Source organism: Petromyzon marinus, chromosome 3, assembly GCF_048934315.1.
Source record: "Petromyzon marinus isolate PM22_M1 ecotype Great Lakes invasive population chromosome 3, UKy_Petmar_22M1.pri1.0, whole genome shotgun sequence".
Taxonomy (NCBI): Eukaryota; Metazoa; Chordata; class Hyperoartia; order Petromyzontiformes; family Petromyzontidae; genus Petromyzon; species Petromyzon marinus.
In genome coordinates, this window is record NC_133669.1 from 4408491 (window position 1) to 4430335 (window position 21845).

At 50.2% G+C, this 21845-nt stretch overlaps 1 protein-coding gene across 4 annotated transcripts in view; it reads right to left on the reverse strand.

Annotated features, from left to right (window-relative positions):
* Nucleotides 1-605: 605 nt before the first annotated feature.
* Nucleotides 606-21845, reverse strand: part of LOC116952122 (LIM domain only protein 3-like) — a 46070-nt gene continuing 24830 nt past the window's right edge. For all 4 annotated transcript variants that reach the window (XM_032971206.2, XM_032971178.2, XM_032971187.2 and 1 more), the window contains exons 2-4: nt 11432-11645; nt 1208-1333; nt 606-873 (exon numbers count right to left, since the gene is read on the reverse strand). In XM_032971206.2, the coding sequence (XP_032827097.1) occupies nt 765-873; nt 1208-1333; nt 11432-11637 (441 nt within the window). In that variant the 5' untranslated portion in view covers nt 11638-11645 and the 3' untranslated portion in view covers nt 606-764. The remainder of the gene's footprint in view (nt 874-1207; nt 1334-11431; nt 11646-21845) is intronic.

Genomic DNA, 21845 nt, shown 5'->3' on the forward strand with positions numbered 1-21845 from the left:
AGACTCCGCCACTCCACGTGGCCTCGAGTGCACCTAGCCTGGCGCACGCGCCAACGTTGACATCACAAACGGCGGCTGTTTGTGGTCGCAGCATGATTGGAGAGCGCGTCTAGTTGTTGGTGCCAGAGATGTCCCCTGAAGTAGCAGTCTTGTCCTTACTAATTAACCGAAAGATGAACTACAACAGCAACAACAACAACAACCGCCATTTGCCACACAACGTTTGCGGCGACATCACCACAGCGCTCGTGCCATGCTGGGGGCGGCTTGAGGCCACGTGAAGTGTGGACACTTCGGGTGGAAATGCGGGCCCACGTTGGGACGCGCGATGCGTTGCCCCTCTCTTGCGATGCGGCGACCTGGGATGCGTCGAGTTACCTACTACAAGCGACTCCAGACAGTAGTAGTTTCTGTGAGTGTCAATTTCCACGGCTGTTTCCCGACACGACTTCTGGGGGGGGGCGTGAAGGGGTGGGAGAGATGGGGAGCCTGGGGGGGGGGGGTGGGTTCCACGAGGAGGGAAGACGGCTTCACTCCGTGACGACGACGCAAACCTCCGATCACACGACGAATCCGGGAAGTGACCGTTGACCAAAACCCAAATGTGAAATTATAAATGTGTATATATAAAAAAAATACATATATGACAAAACGCAAACAAGGTCCACCAACTCGCACACACACCGACTCGAGTTTCTCGAGAAGAAGCTGAACCCAAGGGCCAGGGGTTTCGGGCGGAATTGGAGTTCCGTGGGTGATGGGTGTCACGACGTGACCTGCGGCCGGAATCCCTCCTTGGTCACGGCCTCCTCGTAGTCCGACTGGCAGAGGATCATGCTGTTCTTCAAGAAGAACTTGTCTCCTACGCAGAACCTGAGGCGGCAGTCGTGGGGAAGACGCAGACGGTGACGTGAGTTTGACACTTTTGTCGTCAGCAAAGCGGTTGCACTGACACTGCCACCGTGAGACATTCACAGCCACCCCTTACTCGACGGTGATCCCCAACAGTCCGTTATTTTACGTGTCCCCTTGTGACTGTGTCTCCATGTCTCTGTGTCCCTGTGTCCGAGTCCCCATGTCCACATTTCTCCGAGTCCCCATGCCCTCGTGTCCCCATCTATCCATGTCCCCGTGGCTCGGTGTCTTTGAGTTCCCATGTCCCCGGTGTGTCCATGTCCCCCTGTGTCAGCATCCCTGCGTCTCTCACCGCTGGTTGCAGAGCTGGCAGGCGAAGCAGTCGAGGTGGTAGACGCTGTCGCGCACGCGCATCACCATCTCGAACGCCGGGATGAGCTTGGTGCACGCCGCACAGTTGCCGGTTACGCCGAACAGCCTGCTCCATCACACCATCAAAACCACCGTCACCATCACCACCAGCACCACCATCACCACCACCATCAACCACCATCAACATCAACACCATCACACCATCAACATCGCCGTCACCATCACCACCAGCACCACCATCATCACCACCATCATCAACATCAACACCATCACACCATCACCACCACCATCAACACCACCGTCACCATCACCACCAGCACCACCACCGTCACCACCATCACCACCATTATCAACATCAACACCATCACCACCATCATCATCATACACCACCATCATCATCGATGCCACCATCATCATCAACACCATCATGGGCCTCCCGGAGGTCAACTCAGCCTCAAATGAGTACCTGGTGCGGTGTGTAAACATCGCCACTGGGGAGACAAAGGCGGTCGGGCGTGGTGCTGGCCACCCACCCCCTCGTGTGCCGTGGCGCCCTTCATAGGTGCTCGCTAACAGCAGTTACCCAAAGAGTCTGTTAAGCCTATATGGGGGATCTTTGTCTTTGTAATCTAATATATGTGGGGCACTGCAATGTACGACCGCAAACCCCCACCCCCCTTCCCCAAAAACACAATTGGGTGCATAAATAGGAGCTCGCCGATTGGACAGCGGTGGCAGCCAATAGATGGGCACCCTCCCGCAAGCTTCCATTGATCACCAGGCAATTACCAGCCAGGCAGCAGTAAATTACGCGGCACATTAAGCAGGGGAATGGGAAGGGATTTCTCATCAGTGTCAGGACGTGTGATTAATGTGTGAACGCATGGGCTGTGTGTGTGTGTGGGTCTCTCTCCCTCACAGCTCCCCCCCCCGCCTCTCTCATCTTCTCTCTCTCTTTTGCACACAACGACAAAGATTCCCCGTGTAGCCTAAACAGACTGTTGGAGCAAAGTGCTGTTTAGCGAGCGCCGATGAAGGCACGGGGCACACGATGCAGTGGGTGGCCAGCACCGCGTCTCCCCCATGCCAATGTTTCACAAGCTTCATCTCGTTTGAAGGCTGAGTCGACCTAGGGGAGACTCAGGACTGGATCAGACAGCAGTCGGGTGGTGTGGGGAGCTCTGACACAGTAGCGTCATGAACACACTGCGCTGAGCTTGATTCCCGGCCAGGGCTCACGTAAAGACACCGATGCCCCGTAGTGTACGCGTATAACCCACATCCAATATTGGGGTATAAACTTCCTGCTATTGCACGCAGGTTAGAAACAGAGTCCTTGATGGAACAGAATGCTGAAAAGAAGCGTTGAGCGGTGCATACTTGGAATAACTATTGAAACACTTTTATTTTAATTTAACTTTACCTGGTAAGGCCCACTGAGCTACGTAGCCCTTTTCACAAGCGACCTGGGCCACACCAGATAGCTCAACGAAGTGGCTGTCACGTGGACGTTTATAGCAACGAAATACTCGAAACTAAACGTCGATTCTAAATGTGGAGGGAAAAACCGGAGGACCCGGAGAAAAATTCCCACGACCACGGGTAGAGAGAGAGAGACACGCAAACTCAAAATATACAGCAGCAAGCGTCATGGTCGGGATCGAACCCACGACCTCCTGTATACCAGGCGAGGTAGTTAACATCTCCTAGCCACCGTGATGATGATGAGAGAGAGAGACACGCAAACTCTAAATATACAGCAGCAAGCGTCATGGTCGGGATCGAACCCACGACCTCCTGTATACTAGGCGAGGTAATTAACATCTCCTAGCCACCGCGGCGTCCCATGACACAGGTTCGAGACGTCGCATTGAGATCGGGCGTTGAGAAAAGCGAGCGAGCGGCGCTTGGGCAGAAGGGATGATGACCGGCGGGCGGTAGAGACTAACGGTGGAGAGCCAGTCAAAGGAAGGAACGCGATCGGGTGGCGTTCCATGGCAGAGGTGGAGCGATCATTGATCGTTACATCACGAAACCGTGAGAGTAACCCGATAGGCTTGCCAAGACCTTCGTCCAACAGTGGATAGAGAATGACGAATGAATATGACGAAACGCACATACGCTACCCTCCACTAACGTACGTACCTTACAGTGATATGTGCACATCATCATTGTCGTCACCATTACCATCGTTACCATCATCATAGCCGTCATAATCACTACCATCGTCAGTTCAACACGTAGGATTTCGCAATCAATAGTATTCATAATAGAGGTTGTTTTTTTTACTAGTTGGCTGGGTCGGGTGGTGACTGGTTTAACGACACATTTATATATTTACGCGATCTAACCCAAAAAAACTATTGTGGACTACCATCATCATCACCGTCACCGTTATCGTCGCCATCATCACCGTTGCCATCATCATCATTATTACCATCATCATTATTACCATCATCATTATTACCATCATCATCATTATTACCATCATCATCATTATTACCAACATCATTATTACCATCATCATTATTACCACCATCATCATTATTACCGTCATCATTATTACCATCATCACCGTTGCCATCATCATCATTATTACCATCATCATTATTACCATCATCATTATTACCACCATCATTATTATTACCACCATCATTATTATTACCACCATCATCATTATTACCATCAATATTATTACCATCATCATTATTACCATCATCATCATTATTACCATCATCATCAATGCCATTATCATCATCTCCCTCCTACTTAATCAAAGCGGGTTTCGCATTCATACATTTATGACGCAGAGGCAGGCAGGGATTGGCACCGTGAAAGAGTGGAGTGAGACAAAGACGGCTGTGTGTGAGGGGGGAGGGGGTGGTTCTGGGTGGGGGGTGGGGGCTAGGCTCGGCGGTGTCTCAGCCTCGTGTGGCTGAGAGATAAGTGCCAGGAGCTTGGCAGCGTTCACCTACGCTCGGGGTTCTATTCCGCGCAAATCATGCGGGGAAACTTCGCACAGACGTGGGGGAGGCACACGTGTGCATTGCATTGCCACATTTGCACGCACGCACATACATACACGTGCTCACTGTCAAGCACAAACAGTCCCCCCGGAATCGCATTTAACAGACTGTTGGGGCAAGTGCTGTGAGCGAGCACTCATGACGGTCGGTACGGCGCACGAGGGGTTTGAGGTGGCCAGCACCAGGCCCGTCCGCCTATCTCCCCAGGGGCGATGTTTACCCACAGTACCAGGGACTCATTTAAGGCTGAGTTGCCAACCTGGGGAATGCTCACGACCGGCTCAGATGATACTGTACTTCACTAAAAGTTCGGTCCGTGAGCGGCAATCGAAACTCGGGTCGTCGGGATCTTGGCAGAGGACGCTAACCACTGCGCCACCACTCCCCCACGAGGCTTTGCGCACACACACACACCAACAACACCCCAGCGTGTTGCTGTATATCCAGCCAGTTGACTCAACGGTAGAGCGAGCAGCCTCCAATTGAAAGGTTGCGAATTCAACTCCTGGTTTGAGGGGTGGAAGGTTGCCTCAGCCCATCATCCCCTCTGGGCTCGGTAAAACGAGTACCACTTTGTGGGGAGTCGACAGCGGCCACCCTTCGGTTGGAATATCCGTGGCCGGCAATTAACAGCGCAGTGCACTAACCACCCCCACCCCACGGCCAAACCTTAGAGGAAACAAACCGAATGAATGCCGCAATAATCTTGTAGCAAGCAGAGGGAAACATTCTTCCGACAGCAACTGAGGCCAGCGTGCATCCGCGTGTCCCTGCGCTTGTGCCGAGTGCCTCTCTGCTGCTCATTACATGAGATGCGTTTCCATCCCATTAGATTAAAGCAGTGTTTCCATCAAGCACGTGAATTACGCTCAGGCGCGTGCATTTTTTTTTTGGTTAAAAATCCGATCCCAATTTTGATTGAGGTTCGTTTACAGTCGCCCATTTGCCATTAATGTCGAGTGCATTGGCCTTTATTTTCAATTTTCTATTTTATTGGAAAAGGCTTAATTCTCATCTGAATTTGTAAAGGAGGTTTATTGAGGTTGATTTTCTTTTTTTTTGCAGGATTAGCTGCCATGGGGACTGGTTTGTTTGTTTACTGCAGAAAGGTCACATGATACAACTGGTCTATTGTCTAAAGGCCCCACCAGAGACCAGTGTGTCTATCTAGTGTCTAAGACCCCATCAGAGACCAGTGTGTCTATCTAGTGTCTAAGACCCCCTCAGAGACCAGTGTGTCTATCTAGTGTCTAAGACCTCATCAGAGACCAGTGTGTCTATCTATTGTGTAAAGGCCCCACCAGAGACCAGTGTGTCTATCTAGTGTCTAAGACCTCATCAGAGACCAGTGTGTCTATCTATTGTCTAAAGGCCCCACCAGAGACCAGTGTGTCTATCTAGTGTCTAAGACCTCATCAGAGACCAGTGTGTGTATCTAGTGTCTAAGACCCCATCAGAGACCAGTGTGTCTATCTAGTGTCTAAGACCTCATCAGAGACCAGTGTGTCTATCTAGTGTCTAAGACCTCATCAGAGACCAGTGTGTCTATCTAGTGTCTAAGACCCCATCAGAGACCAGTGTGTCTATCTAATGTCTAAGACCTCATCAGAGACCAGTGTGTCTATCTATTGTCTAAGACCCCATCAGAGACCAGTGTAACTATCTAGTGTCTAAGACCCCATCAGAGACCAGTCTATCTAGTGTCTAAGACCCCATCAGAGACCAGTGTGTCTATCTATTGTCTAAGACCCCATCAGAGACCAGTGTGTCTATCTAGTGTCTAAGACCTCATCAGAGACCAGTGTGTCTATCTAGTGTCTAAGACCCCATCAGAGACCAGTGTGTCTATCTATTGTCTAAGACCCCATCAGAGACCAGTGTGTCTATCTAGTGTCTAAGACCCCATCAGAGACCAGTGTGTCTATCTAGTGTCTAAGACCCCATCAGAGACCAGTGTGTCTATCTAGTGTCTAAGACCCCATCAGAGACCAGTGTGTCTATCTAGTGTCTAAGACCCCACCAGAGACCAGTGTGTCTATCTAGTGTCTAAGACCTCATCAGAGACCAGTGTGTCTATCTAGTGTGTAAGACCTCATCAGAGACCAGTGTGTCTATCTAGTGTCTAAGATCTCATCAGAGACCAGTGTGTCTATCTATTGTCTAAGACCCCACCAGAGACCAGTGTGTCTATCTAGTGTCTAAGACCCCACCAGAGACCAGTGTGTCTATCTATTGTCTAAGACCCCACCAGAGACCAGTGTGTCTATCTAGTGTGTAAGACCTCATCAGAGACCAGTGTGTCTATCTAGTGTCTAAGATCTCATCAGAGACCAGTGTGTCTATCTAGTGTCTAAGACCCCATCAGAGACGAGTGTGTCTATATATTGTCTAAGACCCCACCAGAGACCAGTGTGTCTATCTAGTGTCTAAGACCCCATCAGAGACCAGTGTGTCTATCTAGTGTCTAAGACCTCACCAGAGACCAGTGTGTCTATCTAGTGTCCAAGACCCCACCAGAGACCAGTGTGTCTATCTATTGTCTAAGACCCCATCAGACACCAGTGTGTCTATCTAGTGCCTAAGACCCCATCAGAGACCAGTGTGTCTATCTAGTGTCTAAGACCCCACCAGAGACCAGTGTGTCTATCTAGTGTCCAAGACCCCACCAGAGACCAGTGTGTCTATCTATTGTCTAAGACCCCATCAGAGACCAGTGTGTCTATCTATTGTCTAAGACCCCATCAGAGACCAGTGTGTCTATCTATTGTCTAAGACCCCACCAGAGACCAGTGTGTCTATCTACTGTCTAAGACCCCACCAGAGACCAGTGTGTCTATCTAGTGTCTAAGACCCCATCAGAGACCAGTGTGTCTATCTATTGTCTAAGACCCCACCAGAGACCAGTGTGTCTATCTAGTGTCTAAGACCCCACCAGAGACCAGTGTGTCTATCTAGTGTCTAAGACCCCACCAGAGACCAGTGTGTCTATCTATTGTCTAAGACCCCACCAGAGACCAGTGTGTCTATCTAGTGTCTAAGACCCCCTCAGAGACCAGTGTGTCTATCTATTGTCTAAGACCTCATCAGAGACCAGTGTGTCTATCTAGTGTCTAAGACCCCACCAGAGACCAGTGTGTCTATCTAGTGTCTAAGAACTCACCAGAATGGCGAGACATTACAACTTAACTCTGTGGTAAGTCAAGGTGAATACTGGGCCCCACCTTAGGAATGTGGAACCTCCCCCCGCCCCCCAACTTATGTGACACTTTATAACTTAACTTTTGTGTTTTTGTCTTCCTCCCCTCTTCACCTTGCCACGCGTTCACGTCGACTGAACATTTCTGAGAGGCTCAATCCCGGTGACACGTGGACCGAGAGGCCCCATCCCTCCGTCAACCCCCGCCCACTTTTACACGGCCACGCCCACTTCACCACCAGCGCCACCCCCCCAGCAGGGAGCGGCCTCGCACATTGGTTCACGGCCCCCTGCTGCTCATTGGCTACTCCTCTGCAAAACCCCGCCCCTAACTTTCCGGTAGCCCCGCCCTTTGTCGATATCGTGAGAATGGATTGCCACCTCTCCCTGTTTTTCCCCGGACGTCCTCTTCAAAGACAAACTCTTTTCTTTACACATTGTTCCCCCCTCTCTACGGCATTGTGAGATATTCTTCTCTCCACGATATGTCCGCCGGATATTTAGTTTCTCAGTGGTGGCAACGCCATGCAGGAAGCCAAAAAAATATCTTAAACCGGGACATTCAACTGATGTTTGCAAATTCCGTTCTTCTGGGGGACACGGGGACAGATTTCCGTACCTGGGACAATCCTTGGGGGGGGGGGGGGTGGGGGCGAACCTCCACGTGGAGTTTGCATGTTCTGCATGGGCTTTTCTGCAGGTTCTCCCGTCGCCTGCCATAGCTAACAAACACAATACAATGCAACTGCCGATTGCAACTAACATCCAAATGCTGAACAAAAAATATTTGCAATTTCCTTGGGGTGGGATCACTTTACACGCAGGAGCAGCAGCAGCAGCAGCAACATCGCTCGCCTATCGCGAACAAAAGAACAGCGCAGCAAGACCCTCTTGAAAGCAAGGGTCGTGAGATTGAGCACATCCTTCCGTCGCAAACAAACATGGTAACAACACTAAACAGCCGTCTTCTTTTAACAAGTAAGGCCCACTGAGCTATGTAGATCTTTTTCAGAAGCCACCTGGCTATCACAAATGAAAAGCTCAACGAAGTGGCTCATCATCGTGTGGAAAATCTATCGCAGCCAAATACTCGAAACGCCACGTTCATTCTAAATGTGTAGGGGGAAAAAAACCAGACGAACTGGAGAAAAATCCACGCGGCCATGTGGAGAGAGACACGCAAACTCAACTATACAGGCTTCGGGCTCAGGATCGAACTCACGACCTCCTGTATACCGGGCGAGGTAGTTAACATCTAGCCACCGTGGCGCCCTCAAAAAAGATAACAACAGTAACAAAACCAGGAGGACGTTTTGGAAGCCTTACCCGCTCACCCACCCAGCCGACCAGCGTTCTGGTTTAATAGCCTCCTGCAAGACCCCCCCACCGCTCGCCAACCCCACAGAGCACACAATGCCTCAGCTTGCCGGGGGTGAGCTCTCTTAGCCCTGACAAATCAGCATAATAATAGCAGCCATGATCTCAGCGAGCCGGCGCGCCGATCAATAACGCCACTAAGCAGTCCGCTGCTGCAATTGCGGCTCGTTATATCATTCGCCGTCGCACGTAGAGGGGGCAGCTGTGATGTGGTGGGGAGAGATTGAGGCGGGGGGGGGGGTTTGCACAGCCGGGTGAGGACAGCGGTGATGGTCGTGTTGTCTTGCGTTGATGATGATGGTGGTTGTGGAGGTGGTGACGCTGATGGCACGGGAGATGTTGATGATGATGGTGGTGGTGTTCACGATGTGGTTTCTGTGGCTGATGAGGAAAGTGGTGGTTAGTGCGATTGTGAAAGTGAAGATGGTTGTGGTGATAATGATGATGGCGAGGATGGCGGTACCGATGATGTTTAAGACCGGTGGTTCTGGAAAATGATGATGATGGTGGTGATGATGGTGGTGATGATGATGGTGGTGGTGGTGTTTATGAATGTATTTGCGGCAGCGGTGGTGCTGGTGGTGCCACGAATGGTGGGGAACGCGACAGAATTAATGACGATGGTGGTGCTGATGACAGTGAAGAGAGCGGTGCCGACATGAACGATGAAGATGGTGGCAATGGTGTTGGTGATCGCAGATATGGTGGTGACGGGTGTTTGGACGTGGTTGAACACTGTGTGGCGGTGGCGGTGGTTCGATAAGATGTATTGCAAGGACATGGGCGACCGTCGTGCCCAGATGCCTGGCTGTGGGAAAAGATGGACGAGGGTTTACAAACGACCTTCGCCATGTGTGTTCCGCGCGGTCGCCCGGGTGCTGAAGGCACCGTGCCCACAGCCAGCTGCTAATTTATGGAACAATTTGGTGCAGGATTAACGAGCTCAACCCTTTTTCTCGCCCCTGCCACATTTACCCCCCCCCCCCCGCCGCCCACCAATATGCACATACACAGAGCCACTCACTGCCCAACCACCTAGCCTCACACCCAGCCACAAAGCCAACTACCCACTCAGCCACCAGCTCACTGAGACACCTATCCATCCACCTACCCACACAGCCAGCTAACCAGCCACCCAGCCATCGGGTTACCCAGCCAGCCAGTCATCCAACCGAGCAACAAAACCCAGTTACCCACTCAGCCACACACCCACCGAGTGATCCACCCACCCACCATCACCACCAGCGCCGTGAACACTAAGCGTAGTGGCAGCAAAACAAAACGCTGCCCCCCACCCCACGCTCACCCCCGCTTCCACAGAAGCCTCGAGCCCCCCAGAGAAATCTGGGCCTTTGTTAATTGTGTGTGTTTATTAAAGGGAGCCGCGAGCTGCAAGCCCTGCCGTTAATTGCGAGAGGCTGTGGACGCGAGCCGTCAAGACAAATTCGGTTGTCCCGTGTTGGTGAACGATAGGCGAGGAAGTTGCGAGGATGAAGATGATGCAATCAATTGTTATCGGAAAGCACCAACCACAAGCGGAAAGCCAAAACGCAGCGAAAAGCCTGGTGTCCCCTCTAACGCGGGGGCGCTGGGGAAGATCCTAATGCAGCATCCGCACTCATGAATCGAGTTCAAGTGTAGGCCACCCATTGCACCAAGAGCTGTTCGAACCTCCACATACTCGTCTGAGATCCCCGAGAGAAATCTAGAATCAGGCGAATTGTCATGGACATCATCGTCGTCGTCATCATAATGGTGACGAGGATGATGAGGATGACACTGACCCAGACCGTGCTCGTTACGGAGACTCAGCCTCTGAACTCGAGACCCAGGAGAAGGCGCGGTGTGGGGTTTGTGGTGATCCCACCGAGAGGCTCAGCAGCCCGTGTGTGATGCGGCAGGCACGTGCTAGGCCTCGATTGGGAGGTGGCCGGGCGACTTTTGTCATCAATTACATTTCTCATCATCATCATCATCACTATTATTTTGAGCCCAATGCCACGTAACTACTTACTGACTTGGGGGGTCACAAGAAATCCCATTTCGCAAGAAAGAACTCGCGACGTTGCCATGAGGAGATATCGTAAAACGTTCTGAACGCTGGACCGCGATTTTCTCCACCCCCACCCAACCTGGGTTTAATCGTGGAGGGACGAGGGGTAATGAGTTGGGAAAAAAAGTTTAGTTTTTTGTGTCAACAAAGTATATTTTTGTGCATGAAAATAGGTTTTCAATAACAAATTGTTCAGTGACATTTTTTAAACGTAAAAATTGTAGTAATTCTTTTTATAGGTATTTTTTTGTAAATGATAATTTTGTATGCTCATAAAAAACAACTTTTAATTATAAAAAACATGTATTTTAAAAAAACTAGATTTTTTTAATTCAATAAATGTTTAAATAAAAAATATAGTAAATAATTGAAGAATAAAAACATTCGTAAATAATTCAAGAATAAAAAAAATTGCTACTTTTCAATGATAAAAAAAGGATTGCAATTTTTTTTTGGTTTACAATAACAAAAATAACGGTAACATTTTTTTTTTAAATCAACATCGCATTCCGCGTGGAGGGTGAAAGAGGGCAGGCGTGACGGGCGCGGCACCTCAGGTAGTCCCTGCGGCACAGGATGAGGTTGGCGCGCGTGTAGAGCGTGGAGCCGACCTCCCCCAGGCGGCAGTCGCAGCAGGCGCACTTCAGGCAGTCCTCGTGCCAGTACCTGTCCAGCGCCTTCAGGAGGTAGCGGTCGCGAATGCTCCGGTGGCAGCCGGCGCAGCCCTTGGGGGCCCCGTCCGGCTGCAGCGGCAGCATCTGGACGCCTTGCGGTTCGCGGTTCGCGCAATCGCCGACGTGGGGGGGGGGGGGGGGTGGGAAACAAAACAAAAATATCGTCAGGTCCTGCGAGTGTTCACGCGGGGGGTCTCCGTGACGCGTTCGGCCGCTGCCGAGTTGTGAAGCAGCAGCAGCAGCCGCGGCGGCGGCGGCGGCGTGTCGCGTCGTATCGACAAGGATCGACTATTGCAACTTGCTAGCTTGCTGGTAACAAACAAAAAAAACCATCAGCAAGCTGCAGCAAAATTGTTTGGCACGTGCCGTGACGGGTACTGCAACATCCGACCACTTCCGTCCGGTGTCCGTACGACCTCCTGTATACCAGGCGAGGTAGTTAACATCACGCGGCCGGCCTGAGTCATGCCCCCTTTCCACCACCCCATAATTAATTGCTGTTCAACTTGGATCTTTTTTAATTTCACCCTCCACCTTCCCCCCACCACCACCACGTGACACCGCAGATGAACCATCCAGCGCACGCGAGATGAGTGGAGGGGGGTTGCAAGTGGGGGGGGGGCGGGGGCGCGATGGGGGGTGACATGAGGACACTACGTGAACACCCCCCCCCCCCAACCGCACTTCGATTTTGGGATTAACGGCGATAATTGTATTGGTCTACGGCGAGATGACGACGGTGATAATGACAGCGATCATGAGCTGAGTTGACCCACCCCCCCCTCCACCCCTCCCGGCCCCAAACCGCCCCACCCCCCAAATCAGGATCTGCGTGAAAGCAAACAAACGAGAGGCACGGGGGGAGAACAGAAACACATTGGCAGGCCGCTCGGAAGCACGAGGGACATAGAGGAATGCAGCGGTGACATTTCGTGCTAATGAGCTCACCTCATCCCTGTGGCCCCCATGTAGCCAATTGCACCCCACCCCCGAAATCCGCTCGCACCTCTTCCCCCCCCCCGCACCCCCACCAACCCCTTCCTCCAGTACTTGTTAGGTGCAATCACGTGGGGAGTGCTCGTTAGCGACACTCACGGCCTCACACCATTGCCGGCCACCCCCCCCCCCCAATTAGAGGGGAGCTCAACCGGGTGCCACGTTCCCCCGGCAGTGGCGTCGTTAGGGGTCAACACAGGGAGGAGACCCCCCCCCAAACCTTCCACCCCCCCCCCCAGACAGGCCACTGCCACGACTCTGCTCACTGCTTGCCCCTCGTCCGGACGTTCCGAGACGCCGGCGCGTATCGCAAAAACCCCCGCTCGTTTAAAAGTAATCCGTGATGTTTATTTAGAAATGCGAGATCGATTCGATGCGATTTAACGAACTGCCGATCGTTGATTTCCGCACCTCCGATACGCGCGGTTGGCTACGTACGGCGCGAAAGAAGTTCAACTTTACGGACATCGCAGACGCCGATACGGGAGCGGCGGGCGCGGCGGTTAGCGTGCTGCGTTTTAAACCTGGCTAGCCGAGTTTCATTCTCGGCCACGGCTAACGTCAGTGGCGATTTGCGTCTGAACTGGTCCTGCCCCCCCCCGCACCCCCACAGCACCCCCCCACCCCCCAGCGCACACTTCACAAATCCGTACTGACAAAGTGTGGTGAATAATGGTGAGACAATCCCGACTGCCACGGCACGGGGAGGCCTTCTCTGTAGGAGGCATGGTTACAACGCCGACTCGCTGCTTCCTCTTTGCCCTTTCCTTTGCCCCCCAGGGCTCTCGTGCCCTCCACACTGCCCTATTGCACTGTGCCCGCACTCCCACAGTTGCCAATCCTCTCCTCATCGCCCTCGCCAGTAAGGCACCTCCTGTCGTCTGCACGGCCCCTTCTCCGCGAGGACCGACGGTTCGCCCAACGCTCGACGGAACCTCGTGTTTGGGGCCGTCCATAAATGACGTCACGCGATTTTGGACGATTTTTGACCCCCCCCCCTCGTTACACGGCGTCACAAAAAGTCAGACCCCCCCCTCAAATATGACGTCACAAAGCTCTGCCCCCCCCCCCTCCAAAAAATAAAACATGCTTCAAATCGCTTTGAACTATCGTCATTGTAGTGCGTATTTAATGTGCCGCTGCACTCTGATGAAATGATGAAAACATGTATTAAAAAGTCTATTTAATTAAGTAGAATGTCTTCTTTGGTTCTTTCGGTAAAGTCACGTAAAATGAGAATAAAATAATAAATTGATGAAATAAAATAACACAACAATATTCTCACGACGTTTCGGCCACAACACAGGCGGCCTTCATCAGGTGAAGGGACGAGACTGTCTGGTAGGACAGCGGGTGCCAAGAGGCTTTGTTGCGACGTCTGAACTAAAAAAAAATGATAAAGTCAAAGGGTAAACGACGATTGTACGTTAAATAGTCCGAAACATTTCTGACGGTCATTCTGGCCCCGGCGACGGACCCGCGCACACGCGCACGAGAGAGAGAGAGAATTGGGGGCACAGCTGGTCCATCTCTCTGCTGCCAGTCGTCTCGGTCGGTCAACCCACGTGGGCACCTGGGTCTGTCCCCGTGACCTCCCGTCAGCGAGCCTTCGACACTTCGCGCGACCTCAAAGTGCACCTGGCCTGGTACAGGCGCCGTGGTGACGTCCCCACGCCGCTGAGTGGCGAATGGCGACTGCTGCTGTTGTTGTGGTGGTGGTGGTGAGAGAGCCAGAGAGCGTCGCGTGTTTGTGCTCTTGATACAGATCCCTCGATAAGAGGAGAGGATCGGAACCGACGATCGGGAGGATGACACAGGGAGAGAGAGAGAAGGCTGAAGAGAGACACGGCATGAGCGTGGGTGATTAAAAAAAAAGATTTTAAAACAAAATATGGGGGAGATGGAGAGAGGTGAAATAGGTAAGGAGAGGAGAGGAGAGGGACAGGAGAGTGTAATGGGGTGAAATGGAGAGAGATGGGGTGGAGGAAGATTGACAGAGATAAGAATGAAGCGAGAGATGAGGAGAGGGAGGAAGCTGAGGGAGGGAGATGGTGAGATAGTCCTATATATATACCCGCGATTTCGTTATACAAACACGCGGGGTAATCCGACCAATCTATTCCACATTCAGTGCCGTTGATTAGAAAAGTTAATCAATCAGAGGCTCCAGACAATCAATATTTCCCATTATCATGGTGTTCCCAACTTAAATTTCAGATAAACACCATTGCACCTCTCCAAGGCAACCGCAGCCATCGCCTTAAGCCCATCTCTAACTCTTATCCATAACCTTCAGCCCTCGTCCACACCTCAACCCTAACCCTAGCCCGAAACTCGAACCCCAACCCAAACATAGGTCTTGCCCAGTCCTATCCCTTGATCCAACCTAACCGTAATCCCTAGCTCTAATCAAATACTTGGTACCAACCATAACCATGACCCTCGTTCAAATCCACATGAGCGACTAAGCACAACCCGCCCACCTAACCCATCCCAAAACCCAACACTAGCCCGAGTCATAACCCGAGCGGAAAGCCAACACGAGCTTAGGCCCCAACCCTAACCTCATCGCTATCCTAAGCCCACAGCCCAACCATAGCCCAAGCACTAAGCCTAAGCTCCGGGCCTTAATGCAGCCATAGCCCTAAACCCAAGGCCGATTTACCGGCAAGTGATAGCCATTGTGGTCAGTGCTCACCCGAGTTTTGATCAGTGTTAAACCTCTAAGTGGTCAGTGACAAAGTATTGGTAATCATGAGGCCTCTTTTGCCAGTACCAAAATATACTAATATTGGTTTTCCCCTTTTTTCTGGCAACAAAACTGATACCTTTTGCAAGGAATCATGTTAAAATTAACCACAATACTTGCAGTCAAATGCAAACAAAAAACAATACTCTGATAATGTATGCATTGTCCTGGACCAATCAGTTTCAAGGACAATGCATAAATTATCAGAGTATTGTTTTTTGTTTGCATTTGACTGCAAGTATTGTGGTTAATGTTAACATGATTCCTTGCAATTGGTGTCAGTTTTTTTTGCCAGAAAAAAGGGGAAAAACCCCTATTAGTAAGTATTGGGGTAATGTCAGCAGCCCTGCACCCAACTTTGTGGCTGTTGTAATTGTCATCTCCGTACCGCTCTAACAATGTGCCGTGTTCCAGGGTGCGATCGCATGCAGGGCATGGTTTGGATTTCCCCGTCTCTCAGTTATATTTATCCTCCTGAAGCTACACTTTCAGTTGCATCCCGAGGTGGGGGAGGGGGGGGTGCATTTATCCCGAGCCCCCCTTCCTCCAAACATAAACGATGTTTGAGTTTACAAATCAGAATATTTATTTATCCGAATATTTACACTGGAGGAATGTGATGAGCTATGAAGCTCTTTTCACAGATACTCAAGCGAAAAACTGTGATCCCTAGATTACCGTGGTGAGCGCGTGAACGGGCAAAACAGGAGACTGCTTAGGAAGCAGGTGCTGTATGGCAGGTGTCCAGGAGATGGCAACACAGCAATAGATACTTGAAGCAATCTGTGCGGATCTCCGAGCGTCACCCCCCACCCCCCTCCCCACTCCCTCCCAAAACTCGGCCAAACATCACAACGTGGCAGGACCCTCCTGCAAAAAAAAAAGAGTTTTGAGGCTCGGCGAGCCTTCCCCAAGAGCATGACGCATTGACGCAATGTCAGCCCGTTACGTGGTGTCGAACTTCGCACTATCTTCAGTTACGTGTCAAATGTGATTATTGCACGAGGCCTCCTCACGCCGCGTCGGTCATTGTCTGACCATACTTCACCAAGTTGGTCCGTGGCGGTTGGTTGGTGAAATCCTTCCCTTTGTATTATACCCCACCGCCGCCTACCCGCCAACGACGAGAACATGTGAAAATAAGTGCTTTATAGCTCATCGGATTCCTCCAGGAATAAATACATTTTCTGGAGAAAAAAAACATTGTGAACGGGAAAATTTGCTAAACTGAAACCCCTGGCCGTATGCCAACACGTGTGCACGTACGCACGTTGAACTTCTTTCGCGCCGTACGTAGCCAACCGTGCTACTCCAGAGGTGGGGGACGTTGTAACACAACACCTCTTTAGTAAAAAACAAAAAGAGGTGTCGCTGATTTCGGTTCAACAACCGCTCGTCTTTCTCCGATGGTGTCCACGGCTCTACCCCCATTTGGGCCGGGGAGCTATCACACTCCGTGACGGAGACTCCCGGCGGTCATCGCTGGACGTTTCCCGGGCGCTGGACGTTTCCCGGGCGCAGGACCTGCCGACCGATGCCCAAGCCAAGCCTCGTCCCCACTCTTCCATTGAGAACCCCATTCCCCCCCCCCCTCCCCCCAAAAGGCTCGCGAGCCCGGGGTGGTGGTGGTGTTGGTTATTACTTACCGCACTGCGAATAATTCAGAGTGATCGAGAGCGGCCTGGAAGAAATGCGTAATTAGACGACCACACACGCGGGCGCGCGGGCGGGCGGGCACGCGCGGTTCGAAAGGACCAAACTGACGCTTCATTTTCATGCACCACACTGGCGCGCTTAACACGTGCATACAAAGATAAAAGGTTCCCCTCCTCCCCCCTTCCCCCCCGTTATAGTCTGCCCGAACAGGCCAAGTGCTCAAAGCGAACCCCCGGCACGGCACACGACGGCGGTGGGGTGGCAAGCATCCACGCCCGGCCGCCTTTGTCTCCATTTGTGGAAATGGTTTTTTTTACACACCGCACCTGGTAACTCATTTGGGGCCCCGAGTCGGACTCGGGGAGGCCCAGGACCGGTTCTGATGTTCGTCACTGATATTTTGGTCGTGAGTGGGAATCACACTCGGGTCGCCGGGTTTCTTAGCGCAGCGCGCTAACCACTGTGCCACCACTCCCAACAAAGACAAATATCCCCCATATAGCCTTAACAGGCCGGTACGGCACACGAGGGATTGGGTGGCACGGACCACGCCCGGCCGCCTTTGTCTCCCTCGGGGCGATGTTTTTACACACCGCACCACTTACTCGATTGAGACCGAGTCGACCTAGGCGAGGCCCAGGACCGGTTCCGAACATGATGTTGCCCACGCTACCACTCCCCATGCCCACACGCGCACACAACCATTCACACCAGATGCCTGTTACAATGAACCTCCATCCGCAGCGATTTGATAACTTCTCATGCTTTGTGTGGGGGGGGGGGGGGGGTGGTGGTGTCACAGTTCAATTCAATGATCGATTCATTTTTATCTCGTGCTTGGGCTCGCTTGCGCGAGACATTTCGTGAGTGGCTCCCGTGCAAATAATAAATAAACCACGAGCGTTACATTTGCATCGGTTTTGTTGTTGGATTTTTAGAAAATCGCAGCTAATTATTGATCCAGTTTGTTGCGTGCTTCCGTTGCTAATTAAGGTTCAGGCGCAGGGGTTATCGGCCTCCTCGTACTGAACCAGAGCCCCGCCACCACCCCCATTAGCCACGGTGCTGGATGGGAGCTTTCTCCGTAAGGATCATTATCAGCCAGCCGTAGGCAACAAGGAAGCAGATGGGGGTTTTTTCGTCGGACTAAGTAAAAAAAATCAACAGATACATCAGCCCCTAACCCCCCGTATAGCCGACATCAACTGTTGGGGCAATTGCGGTTAGCGAGAATCGTCACCGGAACGGCGCAACGATAGGGGTAAGGGTGTCGTGGCCAGGAAACCACGCCTGACCACCTTTGTCTCCCCAGTGCTGGTGTTTTCACAAACACCTCACCTAGGCACAGAACGGGTTCGCTCTCCGATATTAGGAAGTCACTATGATGCACTTTTAAATCTCGATTTAAAACTCATTTTTTGAGAACGCCTCCGTACGGTTGCGAAATAAGTGCAACAAAGACAAAGATCCCCCTTATAGCCTTAACAGACTGTTGGGGCAAGTGCTGTGAAGGCCGGAACGGTACAAGAGGGGGTGGGTGGCCAGCACCACGCCCGACCGCCTTTGTCTCCCTAGTGGCAATGTTTACACACCGCACTAGGTACTCATTTGAGGCTGAGTCGACCTAGGGGAGACCCGGGACCGGTTCAGATAATCGTCACTGGTGTTGGCCGTGAGCGGGAATCGAACCCGGGTAGCCAGGTTCGTAGCGCAGCGCGCTAACCGCTACACTACCGCTCCAACACGTAAACACACGTACACATGCACACACGTACACATGCACACACGCACACACGCACATGCACACACACTCGCCACTGATGTTAAGCCGTGGCCCAGAAATCGACGTTAGCCAGTTTCGCATCGCATTTTGCGCTAACCCACCGCTTCTCCTGCACACATACGGACGGATACACTGACGAGCACGAACTCACGCACACATTTGCAATATTAATATCCACTGACCCGTAAGGCAACCCATTTATTCACTGTTTACTTTCCTCCACCCCCCCCCCCCCGCGCGTTCAATAACGTATTTCGCGAGCGGTTTCTTGTTTAAAGCCACGCGTTCATTCATTCGCTCATTGTTTCAACTATTCATTTATCCTGTTAGTTTATTAATGCGGCTGCTTATGTGCCGAATGATTTACGCGTGCATAGATTATACACACACACAGTCGACTTACACGCGTGTGCGTGCCCACGAGATTATTTATTTAAAGGCTATGCATAATTTAGGGCGGTTTATCGATTACATTAATCTATGTTAAATTGCATTCAATTATGTATATTAGTTCGTCAATTAATTTCCCTTTAGTGCCTTTTAAGCAGGACTGAAATTGAACACGGAACTTCACTTCTCTTCCGCTACTCCACACCTGGCCGTTCGCCGTATAGACTGAAAATAAAACTTATATTAAAAACATTAAAACATACATTTTATTAAGTTTAATTTGCCCGGGAAAGCTTCACCGTTTGTCTTAAGGCTCCTTTGGGACGCGGCGTTCAATCGTGTGCATCGTTGGTGTTTGACACACCTAGCAGGAATTATTTGACACACCTAGTAGCTATCGTTTTAATCTGTTTGTCGATGTCCACGTTCCCCATCCACGTGGCACAGCAGGGACACACACAGAGGAACACGATGGTGACTACACGTGGGCTTTGTTAAAGCATATTGCTCAGTTACTTTTTTTATTCAGTTCAATTTCAGGAAAGTACTCCTTAATCTGCCGCCCCTTAAACTATTTCACAATTCTGAACCCACGTCGCCTACTATAATTGCTCTACAGCCCAGTGGTTCTTAACCTGGGGGTGCGAGATGCCCTTTCTGGGGGTGCGACACGTGGCCAGATTATTTCAGAAGGTAAATCATCGAAACACAATTAAGCACGGCAACGTAAGTTCAAATACTTTGTTTAAATCAAACCCTGTGTATTTATTAGCATTATACGTTTTTACGATTGAGAACTAAAGCGGTGCGAGTCTGCAGTAAAGGTTATTAATAATCACTTCACTACACTATACACTACACTACTATACACTACACTATACACTACACTACTATACAATACACTATACACTACACTATACACTACACTATACACTACACTACTATACAATACACTATACACTACACTACTATACACTATACCATACTCTACACTACTATACAATACACTATACACTACACTACTGTACAATACACTACTATACACTACACTACTATACAATACACTATACACTACACGATACACTACTATAAACTACACTATACACTACACTATACACTACTATACAATACACTACTATACACTACACTACTATACACTACACTATACACTACACTATACAATACACCAGTGTTCTTTGGGTCTTTCGGTAAAGTCACGTAGATAGGTTGAAATTAATAAAAATAAACAAAAAACTACGACGTTTCCTTCACAACACAAGGAAACAAGATAACGATCGCATAGATGCGAAAAGGCGTCCTCTGGTCCAACACCGTTTGAGACGAGGCTCAAAAGAAAGCTGTCTCTGGTGTGGACCAATCAGTTTCAAAGACAATGCATAGAAAGGTCTCAGTTTGGTGTTTTAACATCTAAACACCTGTTTTGTTTCCAGAAAAAAGGGGAAAACCTATTCTCATATTTTGGTACTGGCAAAGGAGGTCCCATGAAGTTCTGTAATCATTTCTTTGTAATGAATTTCGACTTCATGTTTAAATGACTGAAGTACGCAAATCTGTCGTGATCAATGTGGTTTTTTTTGCATCAACATTTACGCATTTATTTATTATTATTATTCGTTTTATTATTTTGTGTCTCAAATCCAATTCTCGGAAAATGTCTTCTGACATCGCTGTGACGTTTGTGTAACTTAGGTGAAAGCATGTCACCCTGGTCTTAATGCCATTCATGTATGCAATTTGTAATTTTCTTATTTTCTTCATGCAATCTCAGTGTTATTACTAAACATATATATTTTTTTTATTTTGACCTTTCATGGCTAGAGCTTCGATAACTATCGATTTCAACTTCGTCAATTACCCTTCAGTAATCTTACCCGGGGCCAGGCGTAGCGGCATCTACGGCTCGCAAGTATTTTCCAGAGCTTCGTTGATAGTTGGCATGTACACGATTGACGTGTAAGAAAAACCTTTCCAAAACTCGGCTCGGCGTTACTCAACGCCGCATTATGGGGCCGTCCATAAATGACGTCACACGATTTTTGACAATTTTTGACCCCCCCCCCCCTTGTCACACGGCGTCACAAAAAGTCAGACCCCGCCTCAAATATGATGTCACAAAGCTCTACCCCCCCCCCCCCCCCAAAAATATATAAAACATGCTTCAAATCGCTTTAAACTATTGTCATTGTAGTGCGTAGTTAATGTGGCGCTGCACTCTGATGTTGTAGGAGAAAACATTTATTAAAAAGTCTATTTAATTACGTAGAACGTGTTGTCTATATTTATTTAAAGTTGCGCATTTTGATGTGACGTCACATTTCTCAACCCCCCCCCCCTAGGTGCGTGACGTCATTTATGGACGGCCCCTATTCCGTTTACCGATGCCCTTCCTGCCACGGTTTCTGTACTAAATAACACGTTCAGGGGGCGCGGGATATAAATATTAGCAGAGTGCGCGCGATATAATCACTCTGCCCGGTTTCTGTCACCCGTTTGGAGAGGAGGATTGAGACATCGAGTCCATGGTTGTGATATTTCACAGCTCTGTAGACATTTACGTCTGTCCATGATAGGCCACCTCGTTGAGCCATCATTTGTGGCCAGGTGGCTTCTGAAAGAGACGCTAATAGCTTAGTGGGGCCTTACTTGGTAAGACAAAAAATGCGTTTAGTTTCATTTTTGTCTATGAATATTATTAAT